Genomic DNA, 15,681 nt, shown 5'->3' on the forward strand with positions numbered 1-15,681 from the left:
TCCTGGATTATGGTTGATTTTTCAGAAATGAAGTCAACTGTATAACTCAAAAGGGCATTCATCTTCCATCTCTAACATACCGTGGCATAAACACATAAAGTGCCACTCCTGCCCACATTCTTTCTGCATACCTGCACTTCTTCCAGAGAAATATATAACAGTCAAACAGTGTCAAGAATATGCAAACATTAAAATAAAAATAAATCACCTGTTAGCTACAGATTTCTCTTTTATTTGAATGGAAGCTGCCCCTTACCTTCACCTGCAACACCATATTCTGAGCAATGTTTATTTCCAGCTCTGCCCCTCGCCTCTTCATATTCTGCAGTTGCTGATCTGCATCCTGAAAACATATCCAAAGCTCTGCCTTCATCTGCTTTATTTCCTCCCAGCCCTGAGCAAGGTACTGAGAGTTCATTATCCGATCTTCAATCTGAAAAATATGTGGGAGGGTAGCAGGAACATTTTAATGCAATTCTTTATGGGCTGTCTTAAGATGTACACTACCTCTCTTTATGTAGGGCAGACTCTTGCGATAGATTTACAGCAGGGGGTGGGGATGGGCCACAGAGATAGAGGATAAAGGAAGCTTGCATAAGTCTCTGGGATCCAGAATGACTTAACCCTGTGAAATTTCAAAACCAATATGACCATAGCATGGGGAAGACTCCACTCATTAAATAATTTTATTAAAATTAAGGATAGAAACGGATAACACTGACTGAACTTTAAAGTTTCTCTTTGCATCTTTTACCTCTCTTTCTAAAGGCTTTGAAAACATTGTCAGCAGTACCGGTTTGTTTGGACTATAGTTTATAGATGGCCTGGATTTGTATTATTTTGCTTTCTGAGAAGAAGAGTCAATCTGAATGTTTACAGGAGGTACAGGTCATTGCTGAACAGTTTTTGTGTATAATTTATTTGTCAACAATAAATATTTACTATGAGCAAAATTTATTACTATGGAAATATCATTCAGAACATTTTTTAAAAACAACAACAACCTGATTTGTTTGCACTGTATAAATGCATGTGCATAAATGAATGCATTTGTTATACTTTAAAGTTAATATGGCTGCTCTGTCATAGGACAGAGAATTTAATAATGAAATGGAAAAGTCAATGTATCCATTAGGGTTCCTACTCCTAATGTGCAACTGCAGTTGCAGTTTTGTTGCATGGCGGATTTCAGCTTCAGAAAATATTAGAATCTTTTATGTAGCAGCAATGAAGAAAGCTTAAATATGCAAACTCACTCTGAAATGCTGCAATACTCTACAGTAAAATAAAGGCCTGACTTTTTAAAACAATACTGATATATTTTAAACATTGCTAGTCTATTTATTTACGTGCTATAAAGATATACCACTTATTGTTTTCTAGGTATTACGGCATCAGTTGGTATGCTGTTGATGCACATCTTTCAGATGAAAATCGAAATAGCTTCTTCAAACTGCTATTACCTAATATGACCCTTGTGACACAGTAAGACAATTGCACCTCTAAGAAGGATTAGAGGAGGTCTGCCACAGTTTATCCCATACCGTTTGCTTTGTCAGCTGGATGTCTGTTGCTGTATTTTTCACTGTGCTGTCTGATAAATCACACATAGAGCACAAAAGATCCAAATAGGTGCTTGCTTGCTCCTGCAGGGCTCTGAAATGCTTAACCTAAAAAGAATAAGAAAAGTTTTTCATGGGAACATATTTTCACATTTCACCAAGAAAGCTTTCATTTATACAATGGTCTGATGAACTGAAAACAGGAGAGAATCATTATGGTTATTTTTGTTACAAACTATTCAGAAAGGTGTATAAATAATAAATAACAAAGATGCAACACATCAACAAAGTATGCAATTATCCATCCACTCGTCAACTTGTTTCACTATATTAATGCATGCTAATATTTAAGTTTCTATTTAACATTTCCCCAAAAAACAAAGTATCTGTTAGGCTACTTGAGATCTGACTGAAAGCTATGTCCAGACAAACTGACTTCATAAAACAAAAACAGGACAAGATTCTGGTTCTTGGAGAATTAACAATAAGGGATTGGCTGTCTAGACCAACTAATTACTGTCCATCTGAACAGATTCATCACTGTCTGGCTTCTAATTTCTTAATCCAGCCTAGTCTTAATAATATTACAACCTCAAGTAGCAGCTTTTCAAGGGCAAGCTCTGCAAGATATATACTCCTTCATGAACGGAATATACTACTTAATTTTTTTAAGTAGCGTTACAATTTGGGGGTGATAAATCTTATTGAGGACACAGCTAGAATTCCTCATTCTGGATTCAACATGCTGAACACTTCCATAAGATTTTCCAATGGCTCAAGATACATTTAAGAAATTTGGAGAATAATAAGTAGATACAGGATTGTATCTTAAAGCGGCTCCAAAATGCACATTTGGACTTGTTCATTTTGACTTTAAAGTCTTTAGGGACTTTTTGCATAGAGATGCAAAGTATATCTTTTGAACACTAAAAACATTTATTTGAAATTCACGCTGCAATGATACAGAAAGGCGTTACCAAACAATTTCTGCTAGACATAGCCAAACGTGTTGAATATCATTTGGAATACAGAGTACAGTTCTGGCCACCTCAACTCAACCTGGGAGGATTAAAGGACATGGGGGAGGATAGCATCAAAGCATGCCCCTAGCTCAGGTGGGGGCCCTGCCTGGCCAGAACCCCTCCCCCAGTTCCCAAGTGCGATCCTGGATGCTTAGCCCACACCAGGGTCCTGCACAACTCAACTCTGTTTAATTATGCACACATTTGGATTCAGCCATTTTGGTAAATACTCTATTTTGATCAAATGTTTCAATATGGACTGTTCTTACCTGCTTAACAGCATCTGCCATGCTGAAAGGCGGACGAGGATTTGGTTTTAACTCTGGCCGAACAGCAGAGAGCCAAACTTTACATTGCTGAAGTGTGTCTTGATGGTTAACATGTTTCTGGAGTTCGTGCTCCAAACTCTGGTACACCTACAAAAAAAAAAGCATGAATAAGTTGCCTAATATTTCTGATGTCATTATCGAAGATAAAACTTTTCCCAAGTTGACAGGCTGGCAGTAAACTGCTAACTTTACATATAAAACACCTAAAAACTTTTTGCTAACTGGCCGTATGGAAATGTTGCAAATATAAGACATAAGACTCCTAACATACATATAGTCTATATTAGCAATATAGATATTACTGTAGTTTTCCGAAATGAGTTTCTAATGACCTGTGTTCCAAAATGAGTTTCCAATTCAACTCTTAGATGAGATTTCTTCCATTTTCCTCCATCTGTAATTATGTTCAGTTTTCAGTTCTTCAGATGCCCATTTTGTACCCTATTTGCCAGTATTTTGCATTATATTGTATTTTTTGTATTGCATCTAGTAGATGATATATTACAATGACATCTACTAAACATACATGAATAGGGACTTACCCTCTGAGTTGTGCTACATATAGCTGAATAGCTATCCCTTGTTCCCTGCAGCTGGGTTTCTATATTTTGCTTAAATTTTGCTTGGAGATGCTCTGCACACTCATTTATCAAGTCATCTCCCTTGCTTTTAAGGCTGTTCAGGCGATCTTCAAATCCAGCAATCTCTTCCATCATTGCCTAAGAAAGCAGCATTCAAAACACCACAACATATCACAGAAAATGTTTACAGCATTTAATATTCACCATTCAAAGGGGGGCAGGCTAGGACAAAAGGAGTTGAGCTGCCTCATCCTACACTGTGCCAGGCTCAAGCTATCAGGGCAGAAGGGAGGGCAGAGAAATACTTTGTGCTCCTCCATATATAATATATAGCTGTTTCCCTACTGGAAGCAATGGGAGGGAAAGGGTAGGAAGAAATTTACTGATGCTCAGAAGCATGATTAAATATCTCCCCAGTTTCAGAGCATGTCAGATGGCCAGCATCGCTTTGCATCTTTTAGACCCAGGCCACAATCCAAAATGCCCCTATCATGCATCCTGTTAGGACATACAAATGTCACAACTCTAATGTCACTTGGGGCGACAGTCGTTTGAGGGACCAGTGTCTTCAGAGAGCAAGGCTCCAACATTGAATCGGTCTCTCTGACATCAGAGCTCTGTCTCTGAAGTCTCATAGGTAGAGCCAATCTCATCTAGGGACCCCGGGAAACCCTCATTTCAGTATCCCAATCAATCTGATCACGTCTCATGTGCCTTTAAAGTAAACATGAACTTATGACTTGCTTTTCTGTAAGATGAACTTTTACCATACTTATATCTTATATATGACCTTTCGAAATATTATTCACCTCATAAGGCCCACTACAACATACGAAAAAGGGGGTTTGTTGCTGCCCATTTAGACCTACCTTGTGGTTGGCTAAATGTTGTGTTATAATTTCTAGATTAGTGTTCTCCATAAGGTCAGGAGTAACCAGCCTGCTAGACATCTGTAACAACCACTTTTCCACTTCTTGTAAGTCAGTGTTATATTCTTCATGCTGTTTCACTTTCACCTCCAAAATTGCAACATGAGCCTGCATGATCATAGAAACCAGTCACATTTAAAAAACAGTTCCAAATCATGCCCCCCTCAAAATACAGATTGTAAAAGCATGAAAATACATGTTTAACTTCGCATGAGAAAGTTTCATTCTTTTGCCAGAACTTGTTTGTCATTACACCTGTGCCCTGGGATGCTCCTTTTTATAACACTGTTCTCAGCTCTTCACATGCATTGTTTCCTCAGGCTGCCTCAGTACCTATTTCCCCCCTCTGCTCTTTCTAGAGTGATCACAGTCCATACAAAGTATCTTTTTATAATACACTGGAATAAAAGAAATACTTTAAAAATCTAATCTAAAAAGAAACAAGAGCAAAGAGAAGGATGATGTTTTGAAATGTGCTTGTAGATCTGTACTGTGGTGTGCAATTTGCAGCTCTTTGCAAAAAAAACAGAGTGTTGTGCTGTGGATCTTTATATTGGCCAAGTGCTTGGAAATTTCCACTTTAAAAGAGGCGATCTGCAGCAAGATGCACTAATTGACTAGAGAACAAGAGGAACAACAAACATTTTAATCTTTGTTTGTGTGCCACCCCACCTGCAAAAATTACTTGTCTAGTCACCTACTTCCCACACCCAACAGGAAAGCTCTGCAAATTTAATAACATTTTGTTAGTGTAGGTTATTTGCGGACTGCTGTCACCAGGACATGAAGAGGCCTTACTGCAGGCAGCCTATGTTTCAAGCCTAAATTCACCTGTAGAAATAATTATTACCATCTTACAGCAGAAAACATGGCTTATATAGAGCCATAGCTTGTATTCCATGTAGCACGAAGGCTAACATTTCACCAGCACAATGATTTTCCTTGCACAACCAAAGCTTAATCCCCTTCCTGCCCGCCCCCATCTGTTCCAGGAGTTCTCTCAACCTTCCAAAGCAAATTTGGGGATGGCATGGGATGTGTACAGGCAATGAACAGGGGAATTCCCATTGCAGTTATGAGAATCCTTGTGCTGGCTTCTCCTAGTGCACTCGGTTAGCTGAATAAGACCCTAGGTATTTTACCTTTGCTGTGCTGCAGAGCTCCTGGTATTCAGTTTGAAGTTTCTGAATGTTCTCTGCCAAATTAACATCACGCACTAGCTCAAGAAGGCATTTTCCTTTTTCTGTCACAGATTTTATTGAAGGCTCATGGGAAAACACTGTCTGTTGAATTGACTAAAATGAAAAATAAAGTTAAACTGTGCTTCAAAATGAATACAGGATTTATATATAATACACAACACACAGAGTATCATTATTTTCTTGTGTTGAGAAAGAACCCATTTAAAAATGTGGTGTGAAGTTATCCTTAAAATATGGGAGACTCACAAGCAAGTTACATTTTCTGGCTTAAGACTTCACTCATTTTATAGCTCACAATATTTATTTACCTTATATTTGGATAGCTGTGCCTTTTTCTCATATAATTCCATTTTGGGATCCACCGTGGTATGTAGTACAATCTGATACTCTGACAGCCACTGAGTCTGTACTTTGTACTTATCTAAGAATTCCTTTGTCAGGTGGAGACATTTCTCTAAGGTTGTGTGTTCTTTCCTGATAGAGCTGGTCATCTCATCAAGTTGCTCCACACAACCATTGATCTCTTTCTTTAGCTGTTCCCCTTCATTTGCCTCCATGTACTTAATAGCTTTCTCTCCTTTTTCACGTGCTGATTTCAGTAAATTATGACCCACATCCATGTCACTCATGAGATCCTGTAAGAAGAAAAATGGACAGTTTATATTTTGGCCTGCGACTGAAGAGTGAATTACTTCTGCAGAATCAGTTTTATTCCTACTGCTGTGCATCAGGAGCTTGAGATTTTTCTTCTGTTATGGTCAGTTGTAACCGATTTAAGCTTTCTTATGTTTTGCAACCTCATTATGTACTGCTGGTAAAATATGTGTTGTTTTAAATTGCTGTACCAGTGTCATATGCAAACTATACCTCAAGCTTCTGCATTTTCTTCTCCATTGCTGCTTTATCTACAACATCAGACTTCGTCACAACATCTCTGAATTTCCTAAGCGTAGCTCCAAACCATTCCTTGTAAGCAGCGAAGCACACTTCAGATTCATCCATACTTCGAATTTCATCTTCAAGGAATTTTATTTGCTCCTGCAAGCAAATTTTAAACAGGTCTCACTATTGACTATTTATCCATTTCTTGTATCTCTTTCCATTTCTTGCATCTCTTTTAGTAACTACAAAATACACCGTTTATAAATAAAACATAGATCAGGAGAGGCACTTACTTTCTCCCAGTACGTTTCTGAATACAATTCAAAATGTTGATGCTGACCTTTAAAGCCCTAAACGGCCTCGGTCCCGTATACCTGAAGGAGTGTCTCTACCCCCATCATTCAGCCCGGACCCTGAGGTCCTGTACAGAGGGCCTTCTGGTGGTTCCCTCACTGCGAGAAGTGAGGTTACAGGGAACCAGGCAGAGGGCCTTCTTGGTAGTGGTGCTTGCCCTGTGGAACGCCTGCCCAACAGATGTCAAGGCAATAAGCAACTATCTTACTTATAAAAAACACCTGAAGGCAGCCCTGTTTAGGGAAGTTTTAATGTTTAATGCTGTATTGTGTTTTTAATATTTGGTTGGGAGCTGCCCAGAGTAGCTGGGGAAACTCAGCCAGATGGGTGGGATATAAAAAATAAATTATTATTATTATTATTATTATTATTATTATTATTATTATTATTATTATTATTATTTTTACTACTACTAAATCATTCCTGTCACACACACACACACACACACACACACACACACACACACAAATACCAAGCTTATTGGTCTACTTCAAGTGCCTACAGGAAAACAGAACATTCTGTGTGCTTCTGCGGATAATACAAGCTTCCTTCATTCTTTATTTATTTCCATGTGTTGAAGGAGAAGCAAGACTGCACTGCTGGCCCTGCCTCTATTATCATCCCTATCTTCATATGGCTATATCAGCAAGGAAAAGCTACATCTAGAAGATAGAATGGGACTGGAAGCAGATCATTAAAATCAGTGGCAGCTTTAAAATTAAATGGACTGAAGGACTCCTAAACTGCAGTTAGGACTGTCTACAGTATATGTGAACCAGTTAGCCTGATGGAAAAAACCTGTTACTTTTCAGTTAACAGTGAATAACTCTCTCTCTCTCTCTCTCTATATATATATATATATTCTACTTCTTTTTTCATTTTTATAACTCACCAGTACTTGAAGAACTAGAGCTTGGTACTGAGAGGCAAGGTAGGTTGCTTGCCTTCCCATCCTGCTAGAAGTATGACTCTCCTCCAGAATTTGCTGGGCTAACAATCCAACTTCTTCAACTTCATCTTTATAGACTGTTATCTCCTCGTGCCATTTCTGTGGAAAAGAAAAATATTCATTTTTATAATATCACAGAAGTGACAAAAATGTGGTTTAGGAACTATTAAAATGAAAACAGAAGAATGGAACCTCTCTTTATGAAATAAACAATTATAAGCATGGCATTTTAAACACAGAGCACTTATACTATATTATTTTTGTGGAACAGAAAAAGAACACTGAAATAATGATGCCCAATCCTAAACACTGATTCAGATTAATGTTCCACTACTGGGTGATATACAAGAAAATGTGGATGTGCTTTGTTTGCAGATTTATATTTATGTGTACTGAATTTCTATTCAACTACCAATTACATATCCTACACATAAACGTACACACTTAATCTCCTTCCTCACATGATCATAGATTGTTCAGCTGACTCAGTCACACACACAGACGGGTCACAGATCCCATTATTTTGCACCTACGCATACATTTACACAACTCATTTTCACATGAAGCCAAATCACTGATTAGAACTGTTTCATGTCTTCTGTACTCTTCTGCACCAGCAACACACAACCAGTCTATCACTAAGCTCCAATCTATCTCTGTATCCCAACTAAAAGCACGCAATCAATCCCAGCAAGTACCTCCACAAGGAAAGCCCTTGCAGTATAGAAAGGCCACCACCTCCCTTATATTTATTCTGAACTCAATGGTAGAGCAACTAGGGAGAGCAACTTGGGGAGTGGGTGGCATTGTGGTCTAAACCACTGTGCCTCTTGAGCTTGCTGATCGGAAGGTCAGCGGTTCAAATCCTCTCAACAGGGTTTGCTCCTGTTGTTCTTTCCTAGCTTCTGCCAACCTAGCAGTTCGAAAGGATGCCAGTGCAAGTAGATAAATAGGAACCGCTGCGGTGGGAAGGGAAATGGCATTTTCGTGCTCTCTGGTTTCTGTCACGGTGTTCCATTGTGCCAGAAGCGGTTGGTCATACTGGCCACATGACCCAGAAAGCTGTCTCTGGACAAATGCCGGCTCCCTCGGCCTGAAGCAAGATGAGCACTGCAACCCCATAGTTGCCTTTGACTGGACTTAACCATCCAGGGGTTCTTTACCTTTACTTTTTTACTTAGTAGGCCAGAACAAGCTGAGTATTCTTATTCCAGCCAGGATTCACTAATATGTTCCAGGGTACTTTATTATTTCATCTATTTTTATAATGGTCCACCAGAGAAAGATACGCACATCATTCACACATTGCAAGAATACTGGTGACCTGTGTTCAGACTGGAAACATTTGCATTTACATTTATCCCAGAAATACCAAATAGTTGGCACAGGTAGAAATAAATGCCCAACTTTCAGATGTACAAAATTACTTACTAAGTCAGCACCTGGAACAAATTAGTTAGTAAGCTCATTGGCAGGACAAATGCAAATTAGCAGGCTGCACATTCTAAATGTAAATCCAGGCCCATTATAAATTACCATCATCATATAACTTAATCACCTTCATTTGTTGTAGCTGCATTTCCTTTGTGGCTCTGTCAGACTGCCGCCCATTTCTGATGTTAACTTTCTCCTCCAGAGTTTTGAGCCACTCATCCACCTTCAGAAATTTGTCCTCCATCAGCCTCAGTCTGCTTAGGGTAGTGTTTAGTTGCATCCTGACCTCAGAAAGCTTGTGTTGATAGACTGTCCAGTCTTGACGTACAGACTCTAGTACTCTGTCTTCCAATTGGGGTATACCCCATGGGATTACTTCTTCCCTGACATGGAGTGCTGCATTAAGCAAGGCCTGTCCCTCAGCACAATGCATCTGTAATTCCTGAAAATGCAGGAAGATTAGCATTAATCATTCCATAATTCCGTACAGAGATTCTGTATTACTGTATAAGCCCCTACATTTAGCTGGGATATATTTGAGACTGCATAAGTGCATTTCAAAGTTCTCACAGACATCAGTTTACAATGAACAGATTATCATAAAATTTCATAATATTTGCAACCAACACACATCATTGCCTGTAATACAGTGGTACCTCGGGTTAAGAACTCGGGTAACCTGAGGTACCACTTTAGCTAATGGGGCCTCCTGCTGCTGCCGCTGTGCAATTTCTGTTCTCATCCTGAAGCAAAGTTCTTAACCTGAGGTACTATTTCTGGGTTAGCGGAGTCTGTAACCTGAAGCGTCTGTAACCCGAGGGCCCACTGTAATGAACTTTGGTGGTTGGATACCTATCAATGTGGAAGCAAAATGGGGGTACCCAAAAATAAAATAGAGATTATAACATTCTCCCTATGAATATAGAAGCATATCAGTTTGTAAATAAAAAGAAAAGTATTTTTTAAACTATACTCAGATACCGTCATCAAACAGCCTGATGAGGATCAACAAACCTCCTTGATGTGCAGTGTCTTTTGAAGTGTCAGATAAAAAAGAGAGACAGCAAACAAGAAAAAGGAAACTTGGGACAAGAACAGTTATGTTCCAGTAAGAACAGAAAATTGGCCCGCTCAAGGTTCCGATAATTTATAGGAATGCATGAGGATAGAGAAGATGCATGCGGTGAGGTTTCAAACTCCCCTCCCCACATTATACAAGGACATTTCAGGAGAAAGGAAGGAAAAGAAACACACACACACACACACACACACACACACACACACAAGCTAGCTAGCTATAATAAGCCCCCATACATGGTTGGCAGCCTGCTGCAAACTCGAGCTCTCCAGTGCTGTATATCACAGCAGGGAAAGGCCTCAGTGGGATGGGAAAGAAGAATTCCCTTTTCCTTCCTCCTCTCGAATGCCCCCCTCCCTCAAACCCTAAACAAGAACACAGGGTTCCAGGTTGGCTAATGCCCTGAACAGCAGCACTGTTCTTAGGGTATGGGGATACACTGCAGAAGTTACATTTTTTGTGCCACTTGTACTAAATGTTCTTATTAGGGCAATACATGTATAAAACTCTACCTGGAGCTTTCCAAGTGTTGCTTCATGTCTCTCTGCATCGCCTTCAAGATGTGACAAGCAGTTGAGTTTGTCCTGTTCTTTTTCTAGCCATGCTTCAAAGGCCTTCAGGTTTATTTGGTACTCTTGATGCAAGCGGACCATTTCTTCAGCTTTAATTATTGCCTCCTGTTGTTAGAAATAGCTCATTAGTGTTGAAGAGAGAAAGCTTCCCTGACACAGACCAAATATGTTGTGTGGCCTTCTTCAAACAGATGCCCTCCAAATGTCTTCAATGGCCAATGGTCAGTGAGGATAGTCATTCAAACAAATGAAGGACACCAGACACGGAAAGCTAGTGCAATGTATAATAAAATACCGTATTTTTTGCACCATAACACTCACTTTTTTCCTCCTAGAAAGTAAGGGGAAATGTCTGTGCGTGTTATGGAGGGAATGCCTACGGGTGGCATGCCTACGGATTTTCCTCCTCTAAAAACTACGTGCGTGCTATGGTCAGGTGCGTGTTATAGAGCGAAAATACGGTAATAATATCTGATTTCTCTAAGTTACCTGGCTCCTTAAGTGGTAGATTACTATGAATACTTAGGAAAGATATAACTGGGGAACAGATAAACTAAACACAGCTTTTGCATGTAATTTGATTTACTCGTAAATTACCGTATTTTTTGCTCTATAAGACTCACTTTTTCCCTCCTAAAAAGTAAGGGGAAATGTGTGTGCATCTTATGGAGTGAATGCAGGCTGCGCAGCTATCCCAGAAGCCAGAACAGAAAGAGGGATTGCTGCTTTCACTGCGCAGCGATCCCTCTTGCTGTTCTGGCTTCTGAGATTCAGAATTTTTTTCTTCTTGTTTTCCTCCTCCAAAAACTAGGTGCGTCTTGTGGTCTGGTGCGTCTTATAGAGCGAAAAATATGGTAACTGGCATCAAAACTCAACAGTAATTTAAGGTTATCAGTTAAATTAAGCACACAAATTCCAGAATTCCACAAGCAAAGACACAAGAAAAGCTTTGCACACTTTCTTTAAATAACTCTACAAAATGAAAAGAGCCATAGAATTGTCAAGAGAAGCAATACCGTTATCCTGTCTTTGAGAAACTGGTATCTCTCTCGAAGGTCCTGAAGTTCAAGCTGAGTTACATAATGTTCAGTCATGCCCATGCCTTTAATTTCAATTGTCTCTAGCAGTGTGCTGTGACTAAACACTTCTTCCTTAAGTAACTGTAAAACAAAAAGAGTGTTAACAACCTGATTAGAAATGTTTAGAAACGACAGTTGCTTCCATAATTTATCAAATATGAATTAAGTATGAAGCTGACAAGGAGTATAATAGAGTTATGCAGCAGTTAATTAAGCAATATCAAAAGCACAATTTTTATAAATTAATACATGTTTAGAGTAATTAAGTTTTAATTAAGAACATAGGATGGGCATATCCTGAATGTACGTGCATAACCAGTGTACACATCAGAGTCTTATTTCCCCCCCAATAGCAGCCGTCTCACATTAAAGAAAAATTGCTTGACACAGTTTAGAAGTAGTTTATAATGTGTCATGAGAATGCTACTGCTGTAAGTAGAATGTAGAGTTCTTGGCTGCATGTGTGGATGCTGCTACAATTTTCACAAACGGGCTTTTCACAAACCTTAGATTTGCTGAGTGCAGAATTTTTCTCCCTAAGTTCAGCACACTGCCTTTCTGAAGCATTCATGATTGCTTCTATTTTATCCATCCAGCTAGTAAACTGCCGAACATCATCTTGATAACTTGTCCATTTAGAGAGTGCTCCTTCCAGCTGGCTGAAATGTCAATGAATATATGCACACACATTTAAGAAGTTGAAAGAGGCCCATTTATTCATATTTTTTCAAACATGAGCATTCAAGAATAAACTAATAACATAATGTATGCTTATAGTTTTATATATGTAGCAGCTGGAGAGTAGGCATTTATTTTGTGAACTGCCAGCACTGACTTTTCTGTGAACTGCCTTGAGACTTCCAGGGTATAGGGCAGTATATAAATTCTAATCATCATCATCATCATCAACATTCTCATTCTGCTCTTCAGCCAAAGTAGGCTTCCAGAGCAGCTTACAAATGTCAGTGCCCTAAGACTTATAATCTAAAAGACACAACACAAAAGGGAAAGGAATTTGGAGGAAGAGGATGACAACTCATGTACTGCTTTTAATTGTGGCAGAAATCTAATATGGACTGTTTGGTCCAGCTGATTTATGGACAGGTTCTCATTCTTGTCTTGTTGGAAAGGAAAAAAATATACATGAAGTGATTCTGGAATGCTTGAAATCTTTGCACTCCCATTAAGTCATGTTTATACTAGCTCTTTATGAAACTAATTAATGAATAAGGGACAAATTATGGTGGGTGTGATCCTTGATATTCAAATACAGTGGTGCCCCGTAAGACGAATGCCTCGCAAGACGGAAAACCCGCAAGACGAAAGGGTTTTCCGTTTTGGAGGCGCTTCGCAAGACGAATTTCCCTATAGGCTTGCTTCGTAAGAAGAAAGCCCATAGGGAAATCTCCGGGGACCTCTTTTAAATGCTGGTGGTGGGGAGCAAAGTCTTCCCCCCACTCCGGCCTTCAGAAGAGGTCCAGGAAGGCCGGCGGGGGCCGAAAGGCTTTGCTCCCCACCGCCAGCATTTTAAAAGCAGTCCGGGATAGCAGGGAAGCGCTTCCCGCTATCGCGGACAGCTTTTGAAGGCAGGCGGGGGGGAGCAAAGACTTTCGCCCCCCTGCCTGCCTTCCCGGGAGAGCGGAGAAAGGCAGTGCATTTCTCCGCTGTCCCGGACGGCTTTGGAAGGCAGGCGGTGGGGAGCAAAGACTTTCGCCCCCTGCCCGCCTTCAGAAGAGGTCCAGGACCTCTTCTGAAGGCGGGCGGGGGGCAAAAGTCTTTGTCCCCCCTGCCTGCCTTCCCAGGGGCTTTTACATCGCCCCGGACAGCGGAGAAGTCCTCCGCTGTCCCGGGCGATTTTAAAATGCCGCCCGCCAGCATTTTAAGATCGCCCCGGACAGCGGAGAAGTCCTCCGCTGCCCGGGGTTTTTTAAAATGCTGGGGGTGGGAAGAAAAGCCCTTGTCCGTCCCCCCAGCCTTCAGAAGAGGTCGGGGGACAGACTGTCCCCGGACCTGGTCTGAAGGCGGTTTCCATAGGAACGCATTAATTGATTTTCAATGCATTCCTATGGGAAACCGTGCATCGCAAGACGAAAAACTCGCAAGAAGAAAAAACTTGCGGAATGAATTAATTTCGTCTTGCGAGGCACCACTGTAATGACCAATTCTCTCTCTTTTTCTTAATTCATTCACTATATCATTTAAACTGGAATACTCATAAAATTTACTAGGAAATAAAGCTCACAGAATGCACTATACTGTACTTCTGAGCAAACTTGTTTAGATTTGATAGCTGAGAAATTTCCCATGTCTAGTAATCCCCCAGAGTCTTAAATGGTTTTGAACTTCTATTGTTTTCCTGTTTGCATCTGATACCTTGGGTTTATTTTTTTAAAAAGAGAAATTAGAATAACTGAATGCAAAATTTCTGAAAGTGGAAAGTATGGACTCAGCTTATGAATATAGACTCCACTTGCCCAAAATAGGCCAGTGTTCAAAAGGAACACTCGGGAAATGTCTGTGAGAAAATGGCACACTGATGGTTTACAAATTTAATTAAGCATATATCTAAAGGATTTAAAATGCAGTTGTTGTGGGTGGTATCCAACAAAGCACTTCTGCTAGTGCAAAGATTTCTGCTACTGCAGTGGAACTTCCCTTCCCATTCCTCTTCCCGTACACTCCTAAAATCTGGTCCAGAGAGTTTCACTGCTAAGCCAAAAGTCCTTGTAGAACCACTTCATTTGATACCAACCAGTATGTCCAACTGCATATAAGTTTCTTTTCAAAACCCTCACTCCTTTTACCTTTTACATTGGATACAAGCAGACAAAAGGGAAGCCCATGTGTCTTTAAGTGTTCTCAGCTGTTGTTCAATGACTGGCACTCCTTCTACTGAAGTATTTTGCAAAACAGAGTCTCCTCTTGTTAGCACCATTTTCATTTGGATTTCTTTCTCCTGTTTCACCGACAGTAGTGCCTGTAAAACAAAAAGATTCTGTTTCCATCCTTATCATTATGCTGTACTCCTTCCACAAAATTTAATTATAAATCACCAAATTTAATTGCAAAACAAAGTGTTCCACAGCACTACCATAGTTTCAGAAAAATGTCACAAAGGTAGAAGTAACAGTCTGTTTTTTCCATTAGGAGAAATGATAGAGTCCTTTCCTGCTGTTTTTAGAAATGAGCCCTCACACTTGTTGCAATCCTACACATAGAGCCAAAATACCTGATGTATGCAAGCAAGTGCAATTGTGACAGATGACCTATTCCCCCCCCCCCCAATGAAAAGATGTTTAAGGAGGAAGCAAGTAGAGAATTGGAAGATGCATTTAACCATTTCCCCACTAGTTTTCTTGGGGAATTCTCATTCACTTACCTCCAGCTTTGCCATTCTACTGTCCAGGGCATTTTTGTCTGCTGTGAGATGGCAGTAAGATTCTAGCATCTGAATTGCATCTGCCATCCAGTCCTGAAGCTCTTTCAGATCATGAGAGAACTGCTGGTGCTCTGCTACAATTCTGTCCATTCTGGATACCTTTTCCTTAAATTCATACAGATGTTAACATTACCAACCATTCAGATAATCTATCATTCCACTAGAGTTGAAAAAAATCAGAAAGGGAAATCTCAGAAAACTAAAGTCAGGATTAGCCATGGGCCAGAAAGTTAGATCGATGAACTGTCCAAATTTCTTTGCCTTTGAGA

The 15,681-nt window shown here is 39.9% G+C and overlaps 1 protein-coding gene across 20 annotated transcripts in view; it reads right to left on the reverse strand.

The window, feature by feature from the left end:
• SYNE1 (spectrin repeat containing nuclear envelope protein 1) overlaps positions 1–15,681 on the reverse strand; it is a 273,458-nt gene that overhangs the window by 128,722 nt on the left and 129,055 nt on the right. For all 20 annotated transcript variants that reach the window (XM_083496328.1, XM_083496315.1, XM_083496320.1 and 17 more), the window contains 15 exons: positions 15,353–15,517; positions 14,778–14,950; positions 12,479–12,632; positions 11,911–12,054; positions 10,835–10,999; positions 9,369–9,686; positions 7,754–7,909; positions 6,493–6,663; positions 5,934–6,260; positions 5,566–5,718; positions 4,364–4,531; positions 3,456–3,632; positions 2,854–3,000; positions 1,545–1,670; positions 257–433 (listed from right to left, as the gene is read on the reverse strand). In XM_083496328.1, coding sequence (XP_083352454.1) covers positions 257–433; positions 1,545–1,670; positions 2,854–3,000; positions 3,456–3,632; positions 4,364–4,531; positions 5,566–5,718; positions 5,934–6,260; positions 6,493–6,663; positions 7,754–7,909; positions 9,369–9,686; positions 10,835–10,999; positions 11,911–12,054; positions 12,479–12,632; positions 14,778–14,950; positions 15,353–15,517 — 2,721 coding nt within the window. The remainder of the gene's footprint in view (positions 1–256; positions 434–1,544; positions 1,671–2,853; positions 3,001–3,455; positions 3,633–4,363; positions 4,532–5,565; positions 5,719–5,933; positions 6,261–6,492; positions 6,664–7,753; positions 7,910–9,368; positions 9,687–10,834; positions 11,000–11,910; positions 12,055–12,478; positions 12,633–14,777; positions 14,951–15,352; positions 15,518–15,681) is intronic.

The sequence above is a fragment of the Podarcis liolepis genome, assembly GCF_965112155.1.
Source record: "Podarcis liolepis genome assembly, chromosome: 3".
NCBI lineage: Eukaryota > Metazoa > Chordata > Lepidosauria > Squamata > Lacertidae > Podarcis > Podarcis liolepis.